Source organism: Typopeltis vanoorti, chromosome 10 (assembly GCF_054136105.1).
Source record: "Typopeltis vanoorti isolate ZY-2024b chromosome 10, IOZ_Tvanoo_1.0, whole genome shotgun sequence".
Lineage (NCBI taxonomy): Eukaryota > Metazoa > Arthropoda > Arachnida > Uropygi > Thelyphonidae > Typopeltis > Typopeltis vanoorti.
In genome coordinates, this window is record NC_143558.1 from 34,794,928 (window position 1) to 34,822,209 (window position 27,282).

The 27,282-nt window shown below is 35.0% G+C and overlaps 1 protein-coding gene and 1 non-coding gene across 3 annotated transcripts in view; one reads left to right on the forward strand and one right to left on the reverse strand.

The window, feature by feature from the left end:
* Nucleotides 1-237: 237 nt before the first annotated feature.
* The window catches only part of LOC150102325 (uncharacterized), a 39,179-nt gene continuing 12,134 nt past the window's right edge, over nt 238-27,282 (forward strand). The window contains exons 1-2 of one of the 2 annotated variants that reach the window (XM_090399435.1): nt 238-488; nt 24,542-24,627. In XM_090399435.1, coding sequence (XP_090255561.1) covers nt 383-488; nt 24,542-24,627 — 192 coding nt within the window. In that variant the 5' untranslated portion in view covers nt 238-382. The remainder of the gene's footprint in view (nt 489-24,541; nt 24,628-27,282) is intronic. The other variant, XM_090399436.1, reaches the window with a different exon arrangement.
* Nucleotides 12,307-12,378, reverse strand: TRNAA-UGC (transfer RNA alanine (anticodon UGC)). Its single transcript has one exon. It is a non-coding gene; the product is annotated as a tRNA-Ala (tRNA).

Here is a 27,282-nt window from a genome sequence, read left to right on the forward strand (position 1 = left end):
TTAAATTAATTAATTAAAGGTAAATAAAGGATACCGGGTGGATATTACACATCGTTTCAGGACTTTTATTCCAAGATTTGTGAATGCACAAGAATGTAGGAAACAACCTTCTTATGCAAGCAATATTTTATGTATTACCACATTTTGAATAACTGTTATTACATCTTGTTTAATACAATTTCTAAATGTTCTTTTATAGGATGTTTGAGATGTGAAGAAAAGGCAAGAACACATATGGCAGCATTCTTAGCTGCCATCTGGAAAATCCACATATTGAAACACGGACTTCCATGGTGGAAAATCAAGCAACCCCTTAAAGGACACAACAAAAGGAAGTCTGACTACGATCTTTAGTTGAATAACCATAATCGGATTCACAGTTATGGGATGTGGAGCGAGTAAATCAGCTTCCACTGCTCCGGAAGCTGAAGTTGGTGAAACTGTTGCCACTTCTCTTACTAACCTGAAAGATACAGAAGATAAGAACGGTAGGTGTCATTCTCTGATTCGAATCTAACAAGTAGAAGTGATTTGTTTAAAGTTTACTAATGTCACATACAGACTGAACTGTAATCACATATTTCTTAGGATTGTATTTCTTAAGCCATTATTTCCTAATTCCCTTGGAATTAAGACATACTAAGGTACAAAGAATTCTTCTTATCTAGTGAGGTGGCCCTCCTCCTGTTAGAGGGTTGATACATCAATTGAACGAATATACAAAAGTTACTAAGCCATGTGTGAAGCTGATCCTGAAGTCAAAGGTCAATGACCTTCAGCACTGGCACACACAGGGGTACAAATGACCACTTAAGAGGTCGTGAGGAGTTCCCCTTATCGTGTGCTAAAAAATGAAAGTAAACTAAACTTACTTTATGTCTCTGTAGCTCACTATGTCGCAACAATATCCTTTGGTTGGAAAGATGTTTTCATGCAATGAAAAATATAATCTAAGTTTCATAACTTATATAAAAAAAGACTAGAAAAAATAATTACACATATCAGATGTTATCAAGTACTTCACAATTAGTACATACAAAGAAGTAACCAGAAAACAGTTGTATTGCTTGATATATATACTGGTTGGAACAATGCTCTGGTTGTTGCTGTCACGTACTAGGTCCGCGGTTATTAGATATTTGATGAAAGCAGACCAAACATGGCGTAGGATTACGCCTTGGTTTGTTACACTATGTGAGTATCCGAAGCATTTCAGAGGCTTCTTTGAACCTGTTGTAACACAATTATGATCAATACATGGCATTTCTGTTTCTTGCCAAATTACTTTGTAGCCTGTGTTTGTTGTATGGAAGGCTAATTCTGATTTGTGCTGTCTTCTTTTTTCAACGTCTTTCACCTATTCAGACATGCGAATCCCCCCAGATCTTCCCGTCTGATCTACATAGCAAATGCCACAAGAGCAGTGAATTTCGTAAACTGCTGGTTTTTTCATTGGAGGATGTAGAGGTATTGGAGGATCTTATACATTGGCAAAAAAACTACTTTAACTTTGTAATCACGAAGGAACGTTGCAGCTTTGTCTGTAACATTCTGGATGTAAGGTAACGTGATTGTATTCTTGAAATCTTGTTGATATAAAGGAGCAATCGGAGACATATTGAAACTTAAACATACGTTCCATTCAGCCAAAGATCTACAACACAAAGAAAGAATAGATAATCTTGAGAGAAAGGATCTAAGCCACTAGATTACAACATTCAAATATTGATCACAATACGTTGGCTATTCACACTGTAGTAAAAAAAAAAAAAAAAAAAAAAAAAAAAGCAGCGTTATTATATAGACAGAACTTACATCCAACAAAGTTTTTCTTTTCAAATAGAAAGCCATATAATTTAATTAAACTTTTTAACTAGCTTCAGCAAGAAAAAAAAACACGAAATACATCTAGACCAGTGCTTCCCAAACTTCTGGATGCCAGGGCCCCCTTTGCAAAAATTAAAATATTTCACGGCCCCCCTCGAAAAAAAATCGTAACAGAGATATATTATTAGAATATTTATTGTATTTATATTCAATACAAAACATACACAGCGAATATTGCAAAAATCAAATGCATGTATTACATTTTTTGCCACTTACCGTTTGGTTCTGAAGACGATGCGGGCTATTCTGGTAAAATATGAAATACCGTCCTTTTTTTTTGAGTCTGTTTCTGCTTCTGATTGTTCGCGGGAATTTTTTTTATTTTTTATCAGCCACTTCTCCATCTCAGGGTTAAATTTTTTTAACGTAGAATAGATCAAATAATATCACCACTTACCGATACTGGCACACCACAGACTGATAACATGAAATTAGTGAATATTACCTGAATAAGGGAATTCCCGGACCAGGAACATTTTTCTCTTTTGTGACTTTTCTCCCTTTAAGACAATTAATCCTAACGCGAAACAGACAGCAAAGGCAGGTTATTAAAACGTGAATATGATTGGTGCGGTATTAACAAAAGATCGAATTTTAACATGTTCAGTTGAATTTTATTGCTGCCTTGCGGAAATCGAACTCACACACATCTAATTAATAACAATAGTTTTTAATTAGATACTGTGTTTGCCCATGCAACATATGGTTTTGTTTCAGTCTATACAGCATAGTTTCTGTATGAGGGGACATGTGATTCATTAATTACTGTGTTTTTATCCCAGTTGTCTCTAATTGCACTATTTGTTAAGAAATATATTACACAGACTCCTCACACCTTATTCACTGGCATAATAAAAGTACTTGTTTTTATTGCCTCTGCAGTATAGTGGCTGTTAGGGAGGGGTGTTGTTTACCACTGCAAGAGAGTTACATGAACTTGTTTAAGCTTTTTTTTTCATGTGTGAAGTATATGCGAAACTTTTATTGGTAACAGAAAACTAGCTCGGATGACAGTGATAATATAAAACGAGTTTTGATATGTATATAAAGTCAATATCAACAGTCCCTGATTACGAACGCGTGATGAAAGGGGCGGGAAGATTTGGAGCTTCCCTGGAGAGCATTCGAAGTAAATACAATTAACCGCTGCTTTGAAATGAAACATATTAATAAACAATATTTACTAATATTCATTAAGCGCCGAAATACGCAGGAAGCAAAGTTTGTGAACCAACACCAATGTGTGAATTTTTGCATTAAAATATAAAAAATAACAAAAAAGAAATAATAAATAATAAAAGTTAAATACGTTTCTTTTAAAATAAAAAAAATCTACTTAGTCTTAAAACATTTTAAATTTGTTTTCATTATTTCACTGCCCCCCCTCAACAAAACCTACGCCCCCCCATGGGGGCCGCGGCCCACAGATTGGGAAGCTCTGATCTAGACCACCCAAAAATCGTAATTAATCTTTCATCCAAAATGTTATCTCACACCGGAAAGAACCTTTTAGCGAGAGGTTTTAATTTTGCCTTATCTCCAGAGAATATCCCAAAGTGGACATTATAGTGCATATTGAGAAGGGGATACAGCATCTCCTAAGAGATTCTGCAGACCTTATCTGCATTCAAACTTCGGCTTTAGTACTCAAAACTAAATTACCACCTAGAAATATTCCTAAATTAGAATTGATTGCGCTTAAAGAATTACAACAAAATAAAAACATCTTAATAGTTAAAGCAAACAAAGGAAATGCAACAATGGTGATGAACACATAAGACAAATACATAAGAAAAATGAACATCCTACTAGAAGATTCCGACACTTACCCAGCCTTAGACTGGGGTCCCTGACTGGGGTTGTATTCCCTGAATACAAAGATGGAAGGTAAAAGATCCAAAGGACTGCCCAGAATTAGATGGATAGACAAAATAAAAGAGGACTCGAAAACCAAATCACAACAAGCGACACCAAACTGGACAGAATTGTTCGGACTCTCCCGGGACAGACGGAAGCGGAAAGAGTTCATTCGGCCTCATCATCATCCACATAGACGATGGAAGAGAGAAGACTGGAGTCCCACATGGCACGTATAATAAGACTAATGACAATCAAAAAAGTTACTTAATTGGCCGGAAGAATTTTAAAAAATTTCTAACATCGAAACATCCTTTAATTCCCATAATTTATATGGATCACCAAAAATCCACAAACAGGATACTCCGTTACATCTTCCTGTAGACGGGAGAGATTCCCCGACCTCAAATTTTGCGAAGTATCTGTTTAACCTGGTAACTCCACACATAGGAAAGACAGATCATATGCGAAGAATAACTTATATTTTATTGAAAGCGTAATGGATTTTTAAATGTATAAACTTCAGACATCCTAGCCTGTTAAATGTTAAATATGTTGTCAGTCTGTTCACTAATGTCCCCAGAAATAGCACAATGAATCTTCAAAAACTTTTTCCACCGAACACACTCCGTCCGACTATTTAAACACTGCATCCAAAGCAGTGGGTTCATTCCTATCACCAGCCCTAACTAATCTTTTTATGGAAAATTTCGAAAACAAGGATATTGAAAATTATCACCAAAAACCAAAAAAAACTTGGTTGCATCATATTGATAGCATTTTCGTTGTTTGGTGGGGAACAAAAGATGACAAATCAGTTGAAAGATTATCTGAACAGCTTGTATCCAAAAAAATAATAATAATTAAAAAAAAGGCCTATGTAGCCCAGTGGAAGTGGCGCTTGCATCCTCAGCCCTTGGTCGGTCGAAATTAGACTTAGGTTCAAGTCCAGTTGTCAACTAGCCGACTGGAGGAACTCTTCTAAGCCTATTTTCAACCGATTCCCGAGTTAGTTGATCTCTGGCACGAGCAAACGGATTTTTCCTCCCGGAAACTCGGGTTTTTCGTCTCAAGAAAATCGACCGTAGTACCCACATTATTTCAGACTGTAACCTATCCTGTCAGGGTTAGGTACAGAGAGATGGCAGCACTTGTTTTCCAGCCTCTTCATCGGTGGCCGCCTATAATTAGTGATAGACATGGGCTAGCTATCTCTGATTGGCCACTGGTGGAGATTGAACTGCCCACTCAGTCTCCGAACGCTAGATATGGTATAAAGGCCTCGCCTACTCCCTATAAGGGAATAAAAGGCGTTTATTAGCTGATTTATTTATTTTTTACTTGTATCCAAACATGAAATTCGTTCTTGAACGAGATCACAAGAAATTACCGTTGCTTGACATTCTTCCTGAAGTAAACAAAGAAGAAAAAAGAGACTGATCTTTTCAGTATACATAAAACCTACTGAACTGGAAGTTTTTTGCATACCTCTTTACACTGCTATCCATTAAAAAAAAATAGGTATGATTAACAGTGGCGAATTATCTCCATGCTTGCTGCGCAAGCTCATTAATTGAGAAAGAAGTAATATTTATTTGTTAATAAATCCATGCATTTATTAGCATTCCATTTAGGCTTTTATTTTTATAGACAGAAGACGTCTTAAGCTTGCGCGGCAATAATCGAGCCTTGCGTTGTGTATCGAAGGCCGATGCTTGCTTGCCTAGTCAAAGTTACCTTGGCTTGCTCGGTTGTCGGAGCTTCTAGGTCTTCTTTGCAACACTGTGATTTCATTTCGCGCATAGCCATTTCACGTCGTCTCACTCTGTTGCTTAAACCACAAGCCATATGCAGTCAACGTAGCTCTAGCCAGTGAGCTTCAGCAATTATGTAACTTAAGTTACAACCAACTTTTTATGACGATGTTATTGACCAGTTCATAAAGAAGAACCATAGGGTAGATTTTTTTTTTAACTAGTAAAATTTATTTCTAAGCTTCCTATAATAGTATAAAATGTTGAACAATCATACGTGTAACCTAAGAGCAACAGCTCATCCAGGTTACGATATGCATAAAGTTACAAAAATTTATGTAATTCATTTTCATTATTACATATATGTACATTCATATAATATACATATTACATATTATTATAATATAATTACATAATAAAATCGCAGGAAACATGCTAATACAGAGAAAGAAGTTGCATAACAATTAATTAGGAACAAAATAGCATTTAAATTAATAGTATTTAAACAGTTAAATAGCATTTAAATTAATAGTATTTAAACAGTTAAATAGCATTAAAATTTTTATGATCTTTGAATACAAATATGCTAAAAAGCAATAATTTATACAATTATTTTGAACAGAGCTTCCTCATTTCTGTGGGAAAATAAATACTCTTTGATTAGAGTTTTGTATTTGTTTGGGTTAGCTTCATTTCTTATTATTAAAGGTAGTGTGTTGAATACTTTTGGCGCTAAATAAGTATAATGTTTGTCAGTGGCAGATTACCCATTAAGACAATGAGGCACGTGTCTGGGAGGCCTCAAGCTTTGGGGGCCCCCAAGCCAAGACATTTTCCTATAGTGTTTTAAAATAGATTAAGGTTTTCAGTAAACATAATAAAAATCTTGATTATTTTAAGCGAAATTTTTTTCAAAACAATTATTACGTTTTAATACGTATTTTGAACAGCGCGCACTATCTACGCTTTAAATAATGCCGCAATACCACTGTCGGCGTTAGTTGACAAGCTTCGTATTTTGTATTTTGAACAGTGCGCGCTATCTACGCTTTAAATTAAGATAAAGATACACACAAACAAAACCTCCCCATACTTAAAGATATCGATAGGAATAGAGAAAATGGAGACAGAGGATTAGCTGAAGAATTCAATAACCATTTTGCCACAGTCAGTGAAAGCATTCTGAAAAATGCTAAACCCACCCCTCAGAACTGTACTCTCAAGAGACTTGACAACTCCATATATCTTTTCCCCACTTGTGAAAACGAAATCAAAAATATTATATCTATCCTAGAAACAACCAAAACTTCAGGATACGATGTTATTAACACAAACATTGTGAAAGAATGCCAAATGTACATCATAGTACCCCTAATGTACATTTTTAACTTATCACTGATGACAGGCACGTTTCCATCAGATTTTAAGAAAGCCGTAGTTGTACCTATTTACAAAAAGGGAAACAAAAATAACTTGAAAAATTACAGACCGATCTCCCATCTACAGGTCTTTTCGAAAATATTAGAGAAATTGGTAAAAATTAGACTCGTGAAATTTTTGGACAAAAACAACTTCTTTTCAAAGAATCAATTTGAGTTCAGGCAAAAGTTTAGCACAGAACATGCTTTACTGAACTTCACAAACACAGTTTATACCTCCCTTGACGAACATACACTAACATTAGCAGTATTTCTAGATATACACAAAGCTTTTGACTCTGTATCACATGAAAGTTTAATAAAAAAAAAAAAATTAGAAGTCATGGGAATACGAGGTATTGCCCTAAACTGGTTCAAAAATTACTTGAATGCCAGATCACAAATTGTAAAAATAAACAACAGCTATAGCAGCACCAAAAAACAGTAGACTGCGGTGTACCACAAGGATCTGTCTTGGGACCACTTTTATTTAATATTTATATCAATGATTTCTGCAATCTTAAATTAAACAGTAAAATAAATACTTTTGCAGATGATACAGTATTAATTTTCTCTACAGACACAGCAGAACTTTATTGCTTCTTTATTTGCCTTTTGGAACTAAATATTTTAGGCCCTTATGTCTACTAAGGAAAGCATCTTGTTTGATATTTACGTATCCGTTGTCTTTTTTATGAATAATAGTACCCTATAGACGTACAAATATCTAAGGGGTAGTATGTTCAGTATGGTGTATTATTACACATTGCAGTATCCTTATATTTGTTTCTAGTTAAGATTTTAATTACTTTATGCTGAGTCGAGACTAAAGGTTTCAGCGTAGTGCGATAGATTCCTCCCCCTCTTAACATACCATATTGTAGTGCGCTTTGAATCCAGGCAGAATATAATATTTTTAGCATATTTAAATTTATGAATCTGTTTAGGTAGTAAAATCTGTTTAACATAATCCTTACTTTATTTACGACATCGGTAATATGCGGTTTCCAGCATAAATTACTATCAATTTTTAATCACAAGTAAGTTTTTACACTGACTTTTTCTATTTTCTCGCAATTGCAATTTGAATTTGTCCTGCAATTCCAATCATGTAAAATTAATTGTGCAGCGAAGTTCATTTTGCCAGTTGTATTTGGCAAGTTAAAATTTACGTATTTAGTTTTTGATACATTCAGACTGAGTTTGTTTGACTGGAACCAATTTGTTATTTTCAAAAGATCAGCATTCACGATGGTTTTCATTTGTTCGGCTGTGTCTGTAGAGAAAAATAGAGAAAATATGTAAATAATCACTTATCAGTTCTTGTAAACACATCGCGAGAAGCGATTGAATCATCCATAGCATTCATTATATGTGTTTTTATTAATACCAACACATGATTAAGAAGGTAAAAATGTGAAGCTAATCAGCAAGAAAATCACTGACAGTTTTCATAAATGCATACTCTAAGACAGCTGCTAAAGCTTAATGACTACAAAATCTTTTGTTGATAGCAAACATATTTTCATCTCAGCTCCTTACTCACTCAACTTCGCATTTTGTACACGTACGTTTTTATTGGTGTCCTTGCCAACTAGGTGTACGATATACTGTACTTCTCTTTACGTGTATGTGCCGTTAAACTACCGTTGGTCACGCGCGCACAGCATTGTCTCCCTTCATTCCTATCTATTATAAACCCCTAACCCAGCAACAGCTCCAATGTATAGCAAAAGACTAAATCAACATGTATTAGTGGAGGAAGAAAACACTCAAAATGCTACCAAAAAACAATAGTTCATTTTTAATGTTCATTTACTACGCAATCAATAGAGGTCGCGTGCTAGAATATAAAAAGAAATATCTGGTAACAGACTTTATTTTTTATCATAAGACAACCGGTGAATATCTGATAATTCTGTTTACTGTTGAGTAAATAAACAGCGAAATCTTCTTTTGTAGTCAGTCGTTGCATACAAAAACAGAATAAAACCAGAAATGCCATATTTTTTTTATTTTCCGATAAATATCATTTTTTCGCCATCAGGGGACGAATTTTGCCAATACTTTGATTGAAGAAAGTAATATCTAAATGGTTTTCTCACCTTTACTTATATGATTGCTAGTGGACATATTATATCTCCGATACCTTCTGCAGGTGATTTGAATTTTGTTTTATTTGTTTGTTTAATATAAGATTTATTTTATTTTTTTTAATTTATAATCTGAATTTTGTCAGATTCACCATATTTTGGCGGAGCACTTTATGTTTAATTCGTGTGCAGGTAAAATTCGTCTGCATGTTGTATATGTAGTACAACTGCTTATAAACAAAAAGCATTTTTGAACTACTGCGCCATAAGTAAGGTTATTAAAAGTTATTAAATAAAATCTCTCATCTTGTGAAGAGTTTGATTCTTAAGATCGGAAACTTGACTTAATTATATAATTTCTTCAAAATGGGAATGATAAAGCTTGTGATTACAATTACATGAAGTATAGATACGTTTTTCTAGGACAAAATGGCTCATGCTGGTTGGCGTGCAAAATTGAAAAGTCGTGACTAAAATATAACATTGAAAAGGGTGTGGTGAAAACAGACCAATTCTGTGGGTTGAATGTTAATATTATATTTATAAACAGTAGTGGCAATGAAACTCGACGTAAAAGACCGTTCCACAGCCATGATGAATTAAGTAATTGCAGTTAAGTGTTCTGGAAAAGGGTATAAATGTTTATTTACACTTGTTTTATTTATTATTTATTAATACTAAATAAAATTAACTTTACATGTCTATTTTCATAGAAAATAATGAGTATCTTTCTTACTAATTAGCATACGGTCATGCTTTCATGTTATTTATGCATCTCTAAAGAAATTTTTTGTGTAATTTAACATACATTTTAGTGCGTGTTTATTATTGGAATAAAAATGCAAATAAATAATATTTATTTGAGTTTATTCAAATGAGAATGAAGATTTATTCCAAAGTTTCTTAGTCTCAAATGTATCTCAAGAGTCTACTCCAATAAATGCCAAGCGACATAAAAAGAAGGTCATGAATTTTTAATTAAACTTTTTTTTAATTTAAAAGTTATTACATCTGTTATTGTTCTATAATTGTAAATGGTCTATGATTGTTATTACAGCGATACATCAATTAGTTCTGTTGGTGTTATAGATAAGCTAATGGATATATTAATATCTAGGATATCCTTGATAAGGATCGCTTTGAACAATATGCCTCGTGGTTTCGTTAAGGGAAATCAATTATAACCAACCTACTTACTTTTTTTCATGAAAGGTCACAAAGAAAATAGATCAAGGTAATGGCTATAATGTGATTTATTTGGATTTTAGCAAAGCTTTTGAGAGCGTTTCATATAAGAACCTACTTATTGAAAATGCACTAAACAGATACTGAATTACCGAGTGAGATGGCTAAGAAATTAATTTACAAATAGAAGACAGAAAGCAGTATTTAGAGCGGAATCTTCTAAGGGCCAAGTCGTTTAATATGTTCATATTTAGATTCAAATAAGGATCTTATAAGATTACACTGGGAAGTGGCACTTAAATTTTAATTCAATGTGAAGAATTTGAATTTAAGAAGCTAGCATTTGATAGATAATGTTGAATTGACAGGCTTTAAAAAGAGTTCATGAATTCAAGGATTTGGGTAGTTTGGTTGACAGGGAGTTTAAGTCAGAATTAAAATTGGAAAGACGCCTAGCAAAGCTCAGCAGACCACAGGTTTAATTAAAAGAAGGTTCACTTGTAGAAGAACGAAAATTATGATACCGTTATAGTGTCTGGTCAGGCTAATATTAGATTATAGCACATGATTCAACTTTACTCGCTAAGGTTTTTATTGATATCAAAAGAATCGAAGGCATTCAGAGAAGGTTCACTAAATGCACCGTGTCACCGTGCAACTGTGTCACGGTGAAAACTGGTTGGCTATTTATAATTTCTGCGATTTCTTATGGCTAGAGGATAGGTGAATCAAAGTTAATGTATTTTAGCGCTCTTGAATATGTCGTAATTTTGCTATATGCATGCTTGTGTGCAATATGTGTGTCAAAACATTGAAATACAATTTGAAAATAATAATAATAATAATAATAATAATAAAGGTTGAAGGAGAGAGAGAGAGAGAGAGAGAGAGAGAGAGAGAGAGAGAGAGAGAGAGAGAGAATGAGTTGATGGAGCGAATAAACACAATTCAGCCTATCAGTGCAGTGATGAATCTCGTGGCATTCGCATAGGTTTAAAGATGATGATCATTATCCAGGATATGGTTCACTTTTTTTCTCTGCACCGAGGTTAGCCGTTCTCAGATATTAGTGAAATAATAATAATAATAATAATAATAAATTTCTTGAGTTATTAAGCATATAACTGAGAGGATATTGAACTACAGATGAATTTTTTATTAATAAATTTTGGAAAACAAATCACTCTACGAACAGTTAAATATGCTTTTTAACCCTGCGGAGTCCGTGGTCAAAAAAATTGCAGCGTAGGTCGCGTGTATCTGAGAGATACATTCATTACTGGTATGTGCTAAAATGCGATAAAACGTAAAAAAAAACCACTGCAAATATAATACATGATGGTTTATTTATTTTCAGTTATAATCTAGAAATTATTAACAAAAAAACAACAAAAAAAAACTAAACCAATACTATACTGACATCGGAGGTCGCGGTATCTGTCAGATACAATTTACTATCAAATATCACTTTCACTTTCGCATTCGACTCTATCATTCTCATCATCGGACTCGAGTAACAAAATCGCTGAATCTCTTCAACATCTAGTGGATTATCCAATCGATATATTTTTCCAGCCATTTTCAACAGTAAATAAAAAAAATAAAAATAAACTAAACCAATACTATACTGACATCGGAAGTCGCGGTATCTGTCAGATACAATTTACTATGAACTATCATACACCTTTACATAACACGTGTTAAATCAAAACTGACCGCATAAACAGTGTGGAATATCACTCGTAATATATGCATGCGCAGCTACTCATGATCTCCAAGCTATACACTGGATATGTGGAAGAATATTATTATTAAACTATTTGTTTGTATCTGTCAGGTCACCTCAGCAGGATTAAGTTCTCTGAATCTCCAAGTTAACTGTAATTTTGAATATCATGCTATATCAGAGGTTTTTTAATTTCGCGCCAGAATCACTTTCGCTCTGGAAATTTCCTATTGGGATACTGGCAATTCTTAAACATCTCTAAAACGTTATGTACAAGCCATGGATTGTGCATAAAAAAAATATATTTTTTGTTGGGTCGATATAGGAGAGGTTGGTGATCAACCTACAGTGCGTTAGTGCCGTATATGGGTAAAATTAAACGACATTGGAGGTGCCGGGGATCGAACCCGGGACCTTTCGCATGCAAAGCAAACGCTCTACCACTGAGCTACACCCCCTGCTATAAATAAAAGGTAGTCTGGTTTTTTGGGACAATCTTTTGCAGCGAATAACGTAATGGAGCCTGATAATAGAAACTTTATTCTTTCATTTACGTATTTATCTTTGTACGATCAAACAAGTTTTTCACTTCTGAGATAGCAGGACTTGTGAGAGAATTAGCTGACAATTTTTTAATGTGTTTTCTAGCAAAAACCACTCAGATCTTCCGACAGCATGTTTCAGATATTTATAGGATTCCTCATCGACGTGGAAAAGCCCGTCTCTAATAGAATAAACTTCCAAAGGAAGCTACAATATGATTTATGGCTTGTAACATAATGTCTATCCTTTTATTTTTCCCTTAAATCTCGAGATCTATTTGCCACTGTAGCCACTAATCGTGCACTATAAAGAACCAAGTATTTGAACGAGGGAAGTTATTTGTCATTTATTTATTTTAAAATATAACAAATCTTTTTATAATGTTGTTTCGGTTAAGTCTTGTAGTTATCTCTTCCTTGATTCATTAATTTAGAATTTGTTGTGATTTCATTTATACATATGCGTCATCTATTAATCGATTTTATACGAAATTTCTGAAGGTTTTTTTTTTCTTTTGTAATGAGACCAATGATGGACCATTGGTCCAATGATTATGATATCAAAAAATAATGCAATGATATATCAATAGTCTATTGGTCTATTTTTGCAATATTTTTCTTTATGATTTTTCCAGTTCTGATAATTGTTCTTTTTATTCTTTCTGGTAAAAGCCCGATCCCAATGTAGCGCATCGTCTTCCTCTTCACCGCGTCCGTGGACTGATTTGGAAGCAGCCCCTCCAGGGGTTGTGCCAGAAAATGGTCCAGAAACTGCACCCGAAGTTAAATCTGCCGGTACGTTTTTGTGCCTTATTTTTTCCATCTTTTCCCTCCTCCCCCTTTGCTTTTGCTTTTATGAACTTTTTAATCTGATATGTTTAAAACCGATACCATATAAAGGACTTAGCTGGAGTGCTTCGCTTTCACTTTCCCCTCCCCCCGTTTTTCTTTCAACTTGCTTATTTTATTCCATTGCTTTTGAGAATTCTCTCCAATATTTTTATGCATGATTATGGTTTTTAATTTTTTGTTAATATATTTCTGCATTTCAAATGGATAGCTTTACTAATACATTTTGGTATTTAGGATTGATGAAATGATAATAGTTCTGTAAGTTACATACATAAATAAGTTGTATCCCACGGGATATCTAGACAGTATCCATTTGCACGAGGTGATATACATTTGCAGTTGTGCGGTTTGAGAACTGGGAAAACTTGAACCATCATTCTCTTCCAGAAGTTTGTGATGCTAAATTGGCTTCCTAAATAACATCACGTTGATAAGTTCCAAAAAGAAAATAAAAGAGTATGAATTTTTTCTGATGTTCCGCGTTTTTCAGGATATTTGTGCAATTATGAAGATGAATAGATTTATTGAATCGAATTATGCCCTTTATCTAGCGGAACTTAACTTTTTTTCTAATGTGTAAGTAGTCTCTCTCTCTCTCTCTCTCTCTCTCTCTCTCTCTCTCTCTCTCTCTCTCTCTCTCTCTCTCTCTCTCTGTTATTGTATAAGAAAGTTAGGTGACCTGTAATGTCTCTTAGTTCTCACGCATATCTACTTGTAGAAGACAACAGCAAAAAAAAAAATTACTTTTACAGAAAAATTCTGAAAAATGAAAAACAATCGGTAAGTTTGTGCATCATCTCTCTGTTTGGCTTTTGTAGAAGCATAAATCCTCCTCAAGGAAGGAGTAGAACAGATATTAAGATTAATACAAGATAGATTCTCACTTCCAGATGCTGTTGCAAAGTGCATCTAGAAACCACAACAAAATTACATTTCCGAAATATTTTAACATATGCGATCTCCTTCAAAAAGTATTTCATTGATGTGATAAGAGATTGTTGAATTCCGAATTCAGTTTCCCCTCTGCGCCAACAAGCCTTTTAACTGAGTTAAGGGGATAATAAATCCCGTATTATTTTACAGCCGGGTACGAAACTCGGAGATCGAAAGCCATCGAAATCTAAGAGTTTCATGCCGAAGAACTATCGGCGGTCACCAGCGATCACAACAGTGGTAGTCTATCTTACGCCTGTGGTTGGATTCGAACCCGGTTGGTTAGTTGGATAGATACGCTAACCAACCTGGCCAGAAAAATTTTCAGGATGTTAAAAACTGTCTTCGTCAGGTGTTTTTTTTTTTTTTTAAATCACCACAATAAAATATGATTATCATATTAAACTTACATTCGTGTTCCGCAGTATAGCGAGCTCTCGATTGACATCAAAATTATAAATTCGGTCCAGATACTTTGAACAAACCTCATATTGGTTACCACTGTTCTCTACACTTGTGTCTACCACATTTTTCCCAAAAAACTAAGGAAGACCTACTTATTTTCGAAAATGTGTCTTCCCTGTTCCTGTGGTGTCACACACGGGAGGAAGGCAAATTTGGGTCACCTTCTTCTTAGGTACTGTAATATAAAGGTCTCTGACTCCTTCAGTTTTCGTAAATCAAAAAAAAAAAATTTTTTTTAATCAAAATAAAATCATATTTTGATTAAATCTAGTGACAATTTCTTCAAACTATCAATGTATAGTTTCATTATTTTGGAATTAAACATTTTTGAAGGATCAAGTCTGTTTGTTATCTTAGTTTATTTACATACTGCCTCGTGTTTACTGATGCAACTGTGTCATTAAAAAAATTGTTGCAACAAACTCTGTGTCTGTGTGTTCACAGACTTACTCTATTTGATTCTAAATCGCATGCTGTTTATTATTATTATTATTATTATTATTATTATTATTATTATTATTATTATTATTATTATTATTATTATATATAAGGTGCCTCCAATGTTCGTGATGTGCCTTTATTTTTGTTATCGTGATTTTATTACGAATTTTATTAATTTCATTTTCGTTGTTATGATTTATTATGATGAATCGATTTTATTATTTTCTTTTAATATAAAGTTTGACGGTGAATGTTCTCTGTTTGCATTTTAAATCCGAGCATTTTACAAAGTAAATAAATAAATATATTTCCGAACAGTCAAAAAAAGGCCGAATGGTATACTTCGATTTTTTTTTTTTTTTAATCTGAAATAAGCTATAAAATACTGCTACATTTTAGCTAGAATTTATCAACTACACTTATTAGGTCATCCTACAAGAACCTGCTATGATGTACTTGTTGAAACATTACTGTAGCTTAGCAACGATTGACCGATGTCTATTTACTTATAAATAACATAAAAAAAAATATATTACGTTCGTCTCTTTCATGACTTTTATTGCTATTATTTCTACGTTTTGTCATTGAAGTGGCGGTTGTATAAGAGAGGACAGTCGTTAGTATCTGCAATGCACAACCTTTCTGATGTCGTATTACATCTGTTGTATAACAGATCCACACACGCACGCACACACACACACACACACACACACACACACACACACACACACACACACACACACACACACACACACACACACACACACACACACACACACACACACACACACACACAGTTATAATAATTATTATTAATATTACGTGACACCTCCTAGGAGTCCAAGGACTCTTCGCAGGAGAGTACTCTTACTTCGCTACAATATCGCATCGTCTCTCCCTACTACTTAATTCTCCCACTACCCACAACTATCATCAACGCCATCTACCATCCATCACCACCACCAACAATATTCTTTTCTCTGTAAATTGCGTGTATTTTCATGGCCGATTTGACTGTACGCGGAGTAAAAAACCCGAGTTTCGGGAGAAAACATACACACACACACACACACACATATATATATACATATATAATAAAAAGAAATATAATAAAAAAAATCCCTCTCTCTCTCTCTTCTCTCTCTCTCTCTCTCTCTCTCTCTCTCTATATATATATATATATATATATATATATAAAGATTCCTCTTGTCACAAAAGAGAATCGAATTCAAGCCCTTTTCAATCGAAGGAAATAATGTTTCGCTATTCTTCCAATTACTCTACGGAGGCCACTGTTGACTAGGACTCATCGCTATAGGCCACTCGGTACTATATAATCACTACACAAATAATGCGGTGATTATGTAGTGATTTACTGCCTCCGTAGCTCAACTGGAAGAACAGCGGAATATTGCACCCTTCGATTGGTAAAGACCTGGGTGCGATTCTCATCGTGACGAGGGGAATCCTTATATGGACTTTTTCAGTTGAAGGTGAGTTATCCGATTTCATACGGAGGTAGCAGGGTTTTTTTCTCCTGGAAACTTGGGTTTTTCATTCCTCGTACAGGTAGGAGCGCCATAATTATGAGTACTTCCTAACTGTATAAAATATTTTGAAGGAAAAATACCGCTGGAGAAAAACTTTTTCACAGAACCATTCGCATCGGAGAGAAATATCGGAATTTCCCAGAACATAGTTCGGAAAAACACTGGTGTAATCAGTTTATGAACCACACGATTCTTTTCACTATAAGCAATGAAGTTGCGCATTAATTTTATGAGCAGCACCTCTTTTGAAAGACCGACTTTATCCCATTTTCTAAAATAGCCTTAACTTTATCCTATTTTCTGAAATAGGATAAAACGAATGTTAGTATCAAGAATCTTGAAATATTTATTACTGTGAAATATCTTTCTTTGTCCGGGAGTTCTTTCTTGTTTTAGCATCGAAAAGTAAATAAAAAACATACATCGACTTGTTTAAATTAATATTGTTATGTCAACATTATCATCTCTGTCTCCACGAAAAGCATTACATCGTGATATAATTGACCTTCTAGCGTTGTTATAACAACCCCGACAATAAAATATTCAGAGTATAAAAGGAAGTTATCTACCTAACCTCTTTTTTTTATTGGAATTTCTCAGAACGATCACAGAGTGTCAAGAACATTTTTATGGAGCGCAAATCTATAATTACCATGTCCTTGTCAATCCCGCCGGATATACTCTGTTGCATTGGATAAGATATATCGAACATTTTAATGGCAAAATGCTTCACAAAGATGCGTTACATGCAGTTGACAAAAAACATTGGTAGTGTACAAAGAACTTTTGCAGTTTACAAAGAACTGAATATAATATGCAATTCTTTGTAAATTGCACATTAAAATGCAATGCATATTCACATAGAAATATGCATTGCATTTTTCTATCACACAATACCATGCTTGTGTTTTCAAGTATTCGTTTAAATAACAATAATACAATTAGCTGTATTGTTCCCTCTTGTGAATTTTATCAAATTCATTTCTGGAGAACTAGTCCATGTATTGCTTTGGTTGATTGGTTTTGACACGAAATATTAACATAAGAAGGAATATCAGTGACTTTAATTTAGTTATTAATGTTGCTACTTCGCTATAGGGGAGCTTTTTATGTCACTAAATGAAAACATATCAAGAATTTGGTGATTTCAACACGAGAGTTCCTTAATTTCTCTACAAAGATGGAGTGATTTCTTACGTTCCGTTTTAATTATAAACGTCTTTGATTCGTCATGTTATCTAGTTGTGGATATGGAAAGATAAAGTGCAGGATTTCGTGCTTTACATAGATTGAATAGGGTAACGCGTACTGAATTATGTCTAGAAAACTTTCGAAGTACTTGCCTACATAAGGTTCACACGCAAAAAGACTGTCACGATATCTACGCTGGTGAATAGGAAAAACAAAGATACGTTCAAGTAGAGGGAATTTGATGAAGCGCCTTGGCTAGTGTCATTTTTTTTTTTTTTTTTTTTTGAAAATAGTGTCCTGATTTTTTAGAAATTACACACACGCAGAGACAGGCTGAAAAGACTGCAGAATGGGCAATGCGTAATTTAGTTTTAAGTGAATTATTATTTTTTTTTTAATTTGGAGTTTTTTAAAAGAATGTTAATTTACAGATATACTTAGAATGTCCTGTTTTAAGTTTTTATTTTAATGAAAAATCATAAATATAATATTTTTAGAATATTTTCCCTTTGAATATGTTTTATGTCTTGTTGAATATGTTGACCATATCTCCGTAAAAGTAGCTGTTTAATAAAAGCAGATGTAACAGGTTTCTGGGATATTGTACTTGCTGATATTGATTTTTTCTTCTTTTCCGCAACAGCTTAAGAAATAGTCACTTTCATAAAGATTTTTTTTCCCTTTTTGGTGCTTCCACGATGAAATTAATGGGTGGAGTCGACACGCCACATCTAGTCCTAGTTGAAGTATTCTACTAGTCTAGAAAAGCTAACACCACGAATGTGTTAGGGTTTTGTGTTGGACAGAGGCATAAATCTTACAAAGGAATTGATCTTCTTTTTAGCACTAAGAGGTTCTATGAAATGCTCTAAAATTGTCGATATATATAAGTTCTATTTGTAGAAAAGATTTCCTCGAAATGAAATGCACACATCTCTGAAAGATGTTTTTTTTTTTTTTTTTTTTTTTTTTAATGACGCATTTCACTACAAAACTAAATTGTTGCTATATATATCACAAAGGTGGATGAAAGATTATGATTAACGCCATTTATGCAGAAATTCGAGAACAGCAACGCTCTCAACTGAATTGCCATGATCAGTCACGGAAATAGCAGCACTTCAAAACAGAATGAAGTCGGATGTCATTTGAGAAAACCGTCTGTAATTGTCTGTCGTGCAGTAAAAACATTTCTGTCCACGTTTTGACAACGTGTTAAAAAAAAAAAAAATGGAAGTGTCCACAAGTGACATGGGTGGGGGAGGGACTAACATACTGATTGAGTTAAGCGGGAGCAAACGTTTGTTGATAAGATTAACTAGCACCTCGTATCACCGTCAGATCCTATAAAATATCGTGTTTTGTGCCGAGATGTAATCTCACGTGAATAAACGTGAGATGATCTCCCCTTATCAGTGGAATTTACTAATGCTTTAAAGGAGAAGTGGTTCCTTCAGTTCCTTCATTCAAAGAAAGATTTTTAATGCTTTTAATTCTGTCACACCGCATTAAATCAGTTATTGGCCAAAGGAGGGAGGGACATATTATGAATTTCTATCAATAAACTTCAGAATTCAGTAACCGGTTTTCGCCTCTAAACCATTGGGAGTTCGATTGCATTCCCTCGATTTCATATAGCTGCTCCCTACTTCTAATTAGGCATGCCATGAAAAGGTTATGGCTGCACACCATAGACAGCTACTGTCTACGTCTATACTTCAGAATACACATAATGTATCAGAATATAGAATCTAAAATGATCCTAAGTTATAAAAATGAAGGATATTATTAATCTCTCTTATAACCAGATAAAACTGGAACTAAAATGTAATCTCACGTAAATAAACGTGAGATGACCTCTCTTATCAGTGGAACTTACTAATGCTTTAAAGGAGAAGTGGTGCCTTTAGTTCCTTCATTCAAAGGAAGATTATTTTTAATGCTTTTAATTTGGTCACACCGCATTAAATCAGTTACTGGACTTCTAAACTTACCAGAAAGTTTATTAGAATATAACATTTGGCGTTGGAGTTGCCTTGAGTTGGCATTACTTAAAAGATAAACTCCGATGCCGAAGGTTATATTCTTATAAGTTTTCTGGTGAATTTTAAAACTTTTTTTTTTTTTTGTAAGTTTCAGTTCTGTCTGGCTATAGCAATGATGGATTACAATTATCCTGCATATCAATACCTATGGCTTATTTTGACTATTTTTACCTATTATCCTTCATATTATTATTATTAAGCCTGTATAGCTTAGTGGATGTGGCGTTTGCATACCACGGCACTTGACCGCACGAAGGAAGACTTGGTTTCGTGTCTAGTCGGCGACTAGAGGAAATTTTTCCAAGCCTTTTTTCGACCGGTTCCCGAGTTAGTCGATCTCTGGCACGGGCAAGCGGGTTTTTTTCTCCCGGAAACTCGGGTCTTTTGTCCCGAACTCAAGAAAATCGACCGTAGAACCCACAGTATTTCAGACATTCAATATATTGTGTTAGGGTTAGGGACCACGAGATGGCGGCACTTTTTGAGCCATTCTCTTCACTGCGTGCCGCTTAAATTATTATTATTATTATAGTGATAGCCTTGGGCCAGCTATCTCTGATTGGGTACCAGTGGAGATTGAACTGCCCACTCAGTCTCCAAAAGTTAGATTGAGCTAAAAACCGGCCTCGCCTACTCCCTATACGGGAAAAAAGGCGTTAGCGGATTTTTTAAAAAAATTTATTATTATTATTATTATGACAGACCAGAGCACGGGTGATAGTGTTATAATACTGTATATCTGAACAGATTAGAACGTGGAGATTTATTCAAAACTTTCACCTCATATTTGAAGAACATGTATTAATATTGTACTCATTCTCGTAATCTCATTGTCAGCGAGCTATGATCTTCATTTGCCTCGTTATAAATTTGTGTTAGCATAGTTCAAATGATATGACTTTAAAAAAAAAAAAAAAAAGTGTATTCTATAGAACGTCGGCCAGAAGCTTGGAAGGTGGGAAAAGGGCTTAACAGGTGGAATCCACTTAACGCGTGCGTACAGGAAGGCTGTACGCACGCGTTAAGTGGTTTATATAGCTGCAACAATGGCTTAGAAGAATGCTAATGTTGTAATGGTCATTCCAGCTCAGCAGTGTTGTTATTAGTCAGCACATCGAAACATAAATCTCCATTACTACGTACAGTACAGTACAGATGTCCAATGTATGTTGTGATGGATAAATATAACGTAGCTTTGTTTCCATTATCAAATCAGTTCTGTTTCCTCGAAAATCATCAATACTTGGATATAATTAAGTTTCATAGCTTTGTTTCTATAGCAACCAACAAAACTAATATACCTCAATTGAAAAAGAGGTTATTTACCCCTTTTTATCCCTTACTATACTTGAGTTCATCGAAACTAGTAGCAGGTTATAATTTAACAAGGCAATCTGGGAATAACGTAATAACAAGACTCGAGAAGTCTGTCGACATTATGATAGCTGTGTCTAGCCCATTATGAGCCGAATATTGTTCTGAATATTCTCGAGCAATGTCAAATTACTTATTGGTTTCTCATTAGACGTATGCAGATTGTTTTCTGTAAGAAATAAAATGTCACGACTACCATAAAGAGACACAAACTTAGAAATATCACAGTGAGTTAATGAAAATTTTACGTCGAGGTGTGTTGCCGCTTAAATGAGGGAATAAACAGATGTCGCCGATACTCTGCTACTCACCGGCGGCTCCACTAGTAGACCAGTGTATATATATATATATATATATATATATATATGTGTGTGTGCGTATGTGTGTGTGTGTGTGTGTGCATCCAAAAAAATAAGTTTTTTTTTTTTTTTTTTTTTTTAAGGCTGAGGTGAAGAATCTCAGGCAGATCTGGTAATGTGTTCTTACTTTAGAAACTCTGATTTTTACGTCCGAAAACCATCTAGCCTCAAATTAAATATATAATTAAAAAAATAATCCTTCATGATCTAAGAATCTGATGAGATACCCACAAAAAACAAACCCAACCTTAGGCATTCCTTTGGACATGGCGTACTGTTCCATCGCTTTGTGTGAAGGAAAGACCCTGTGTTTTTCATTACTAATATCTAAGGACGAGTATTTTTAAGCCCTGAATTTAAGTGTTTATTCAATGAAAAAGATAATAATCTACAAAATGCCAAGACAGAAACTACACAACATAGCAATCCGTAAGAAGAAGTTCGTATAATGCATCCAAAATAAAGTTTGCATTCCTTTTAAGATTATTGAATGGTCAGATAACTTTCATAATAAGCCAGTCTAGAAATAATCCAGATGATCAGCCTTCACGAAGTGCTGCTGACTATAGCAATAAATCTATCAAAGGATCTGTTGAAAACGTGACATCCACCACCACATTCCTGTACTACTAATGTTGTCTTCACAGAGAATTTTGCATTTAACATGGGCTACTCATGGAAACAGTCCCATATGGTGAATTTCCATTCTTGTACTTGAAGGTCATATGCAGAAATCAAAGTAAACTTCGTTTCTTTAATAGGTCAAACTTTAATTATTTGCCTGCATCTATATGAAAAATTCAAACGCACAGGATGGTCACAATTCATCCTTGTACTTGGAGTGTCGCATGTAATTCATCTTCGACAGTATGTAACGTATCGGTGACTTTTTACTTTCGACCGAGAGCGGATATTTCAGCTACCAAAATGAATGAATGAAAGAGCAATAAGAAATGCATTTTTATTTATTTATTTTTCTAAAATCACCAGAGCAAATTAAAATGAAATGAACTGTGGTTTGATAATCACTAGATACAAAAAAAAAATCTCCTAAAGGCGATATTCATGACTGTAACCGCGTGTGTTCACAGGGCCGGTTTGCCTGTTTGTGGGATAAAAAAAACCCAGATAAACTAGGGTGGGGGAATCTGCTGTCCACGCCTAAGACCGGCTAACTTGGCTATGTCCCATCCTTACTATTGCACATCCTTAGCTCGTCGTTGATGGGAATTGAACCTAGGACACTCCTTCGCGAGGCATATGGCTGCGAAGCAGCATAACCACTAGGCTAACCGCGCGGACGTATAAAATATACCTCGTTCTTATTCCATTTTATTGTTAATTGACTTTGTGTGTGTGTGTGCGTGTGCAATATTTTGCTAATTTTTTTTTACACTTTTGTTGTTTCAAAACTCATTCTGACATAATGCAGAGGATAATCAACCCAGAATAAAAAGAAATCTGTCACAACCTACATTAAGATTATGAAAAGTATTATGGAATATGAAAAAATGTTTTGGTTCACGTAGTCTAAATTGATAATACCGTTGGGAAATTTAGTGAAAGTGCTTCGTTCTAAATTTCCTCAAAAATATGTTCTAGCTGAGCGCACTGTAGCAAATGGGTGTGTTGTTGGTTATGAATCTTTCTCTAAACATTGTTAGCTTTTCTTTATATGACTTGGAGTTCGTTTTTTGTTCAGAATTTTTTAAATCAAATTGTCTATGCTCGGGATAAGAAATTATTGCTTCCTTTTCTATGTTCTGTATTAAAAGTTTATGTTAATACACGTATGTTTATTAACATACGTTCTTTCACTCGGTTATTCGTTTCCGAATAACCGGGTGAAAGAACTTTGCATTATTTGTAGAGAAAACACCAATTTTGTGCTGATCTCTGATAAAGCGCCATTCAGTTAGAAGATAGTTTAAAAATAATAAGAACTTTTTATTTAATAGGAATTTTCTTCCTCTGTGCACAATTCGAGATTCCATAGTGATGTTTTTTCACAACTAAATTTTAAAGGAAAACACTTAATAGAGGGGAGAGAGAGAGAGAGAGAGAGAGAGATTGCAATTGGATAACTGTCATCTGTTAGCGTATATATTGTCAAAAACAAATATGGAAATAATCCTAGGATCACAATGACGTGTTCAGATTTGCTATTGATGGTACGACATATGCCTTTGGTTGGAAAAAGCCTGAGTTCTAATTTCTTCATCTCGGAAAGAGCATGTATAACGGATGTTTCAATGGAAGAATTAGTTAGTCGGTTTCATACGTAAGTGGAAGGTTTATCTCTCAGAAACTCAGATATATCCTCTTGTAAATCAGACAAACCAATCCTTGAATATACCCTGGTGAGGGACGTAGCAAATAGTGGAACAGTCTGAAATCCCGTTTCTTTTTATAGTTGTGGACTTTCTGCAATGCTTAAAAGGAAAGGCCCTGTGTAATGCAGCTTTAATAAATAAATATAAATCCACTAATGTCTTTTACTGTCTAAGGAAGTGAGTAGGTATGCCGATAGCTGCTCTAAGACTGTCAATGATTTTAATTGGCATCCGGAGAAGAGAGAACGGCAAACAATTGCTGTCACCCTGTGGTCAGTACCCATATTGTTTGGAACAATAAGATTTTCTTGAGAAATCGACCGTAGACCTCAATCGAACCTGGCAACTACAATCGAACTCAGAACAATCTATCTCTGGACGACCTAGCGCTATGGATGCCAACGCCTTTACCACAGGTTTACACAAGCCTGAAGCTGTAATTCACTACACTTATTCAAATGCAGTTTTTTTAATTTATATTTTTTAGATGCACAATATTTTTATTCTGATAATTTCGTCCGTTTCTTTATTTCAAGAAGAAGAAACCGCCGCTGGTGAAACCGAAGAGGGAACGAACGAAGGTCAAAGTATAATTAAAAAACATCCACCGAAACGATTTAATGTAAGTATGAAACACAAATGCAATAAAAAATTTGCTGGAGTTTTCGTATTATACATTTTTTTCTTAATTTACCAAATATTACTTAAAAATAATTAATTATTGTTACACTAATTGTCATACTTCTAATTAGATCGATAATGAAAATATCATTCATTCTCATCATAAACGTATCTCTTAATTCAAAATACGGAAATTTGTTAGTGACAATTGATATGCCTTATACCACGGTATGGAAAGTCTTGCGCAAAATTATTACACTTTATCCAGACAGGATCAGTTGCTGTACGATTATTATGAACTAGCGACTGACATTTGCTCTGATGTTTTGGTCATATTGGAATTCGACGATGGAAAAGTCAGTGGGGAGATGAAGCGCATTTTTATCTGTATGACCCCCATGCTCCCCAGAAACTCGCTACATTCACCAAAAATTACCGTTTAGTGTGGCTTCACAGCAGATTTTATAAGGCCATTCTTTTTTTTTTTTTTTTTTTTTTGAGGATATCACTCCGATAGTAACTAATTCCATTATCGCACTGAACTATCGCGATATGCTAAACAGTTTCGTCATTCCGCAACTTCAGCAACGACGATGTCTGGACGAGACCATTTTCATGCAAGATGGAGCCCCTCCCTACATTGCACGACCGGTACAGCAGCTTCTACGACATCACTTCACAGAAGAAAGAGTGATTAGCTGCTTTTTTCCAAATGAATGGCCACCTCTTCTCTGATATTACTCCATGCGATTTTTGGTTGTGGAGTTATCTGAAGGCCAACATCTATGTGGCAGTGGCTCGAAGTTGGCAGCCTTAAAGGACAACGTATCACAGACTGTGACGAACATTCCTTCAGACATCTTACACTCTACTGTTGAGAATGCCGTGTATAAGGTGAAATTTCTAGTCCACGAAAACGGTGGCCACTTCAGGTCCTGTTTTGCATGGGTGAACTCAATGTGGTCAAATTGTGCAACAGGTTTGTGACAACACTTACACTCCATTAACTGTAATACCGTAATTACTGTGATAAATTAAATTGATATTAAATGTTTTATTGCTGTGTTATCATAAGTGCAACACATTAAGGTAATATTTCATTTCACTTTAGTCTTTGTTATTCATATGTCTGAGCCTCGGTACAGACAAAGCCCTGTGGTCAGAAAGACCCGGGTTCGATTCCTGTCCAAGACGTGAGGAACCTTTATCTGGTCTCTTTCGACTAAAGGTAAGTTAGCCGGTCTCATACGGTGGTATGTTTTTTTTTTCAACCGAAACTCGGGTTTTTTTCGTCTCCCAGAACAGGCAAACCGCCCCCGTGAACACACACACGGATCTACACAGGGTTCAACCCGTCCTAACGAACGGACGAACGGGGGGGAAAGGGGGTAGCCCATACTAAATAAATAAAATTCAATTGTCTGTCCATTTTAATGCTTTTTTACATTGTACAGCACCATATTCCCCCTATCGGCGACTTTTTGAACTAAATTTTTTTCGCGGAATCCTTCTTTCCATATCTTGATTAGTCTCTTTATCAAATTTGGTGACATCCCCATTGTTAGATCGAGCAACATAAGGCTCTGAATAGGAGAAGTTTAATTATGGCCACCCTGTATTTAAAAGTTCTACCACTAGTGCACGCATTGTCTACAGACGCTTTCGCAGGCACTACAGATGAACAGATCCGTGATCCCTCTGCTTATCTTCCTTTGTACTCAGAGACAAATCAACTCAGCATTCATATACACTGAGTGGGCATTTTATTACACCTCCCTGTTTAAGAAATCAGACCGTTCCCGAAGACGTTGAGTCATGCAGCTGCAGTTGGCTGTGTAAATCAGGCAGAAAAGTCATCTGGACTTTTCACGCACAATTGTGTTTAGGGTGTACCAGAAGATAATAACCAAACAACTTCAAGCCAACTTGGACAGAAACAGCTTATTGATGCTCGAGGTCATCATGAGAAGAATGGCAAGGATTGTGAAAGGACGGCCACAATCAGTCAAATCACGATTTAGTACAACAGCAATGGTCAGAACTTTAGTTAGGAACTAACAGTTCATCGCACGCTGTCACGGACAGGGTACTAGAGCAGACGACCATCCTGGGTCCCAATGCTGTCAGCTAAGAACAGAAAGATGCGGCTTTAGTGGGCACGTGACCACAAACAGTGACGAATCACGTAACGTGTTGAATTGGTTCGAGGAACATGATAGCGAGTTTCCTTTACTTCAGTGGCCGGCTCAGTCTCTAGATCAACCCAATAGGACATCTCTGAAATGAGATGAGATGGAACGAGCAGTTCGCGACAACAACAACGTGCCACCGTCCAATCTGTAACAATTGGACGATGCCATTGCCACAACGTAGATAAATATCTCAGAGGAACGTTTTAGAGACTTATTTGAATCAGTGCCACTGAGAATACAGGCAGTTCTAGTGTCCATAGTGTATGGCCCATCTTATCTTCCTCTTAATTTATTTCACATGTTTAGTCTTTTAAACAGTCCACGTAAAGTATTTTCCAAAGATTACAATCCATAATTCAAAGAAAATGAAGTTTAATTTTTTTTTATCATAAAAAAAAAGTTACAGTGGGTCTTTTAACACTGAATCGTCTTTAAATGTGCTAGTATGCGTGTAATCGCAGCTA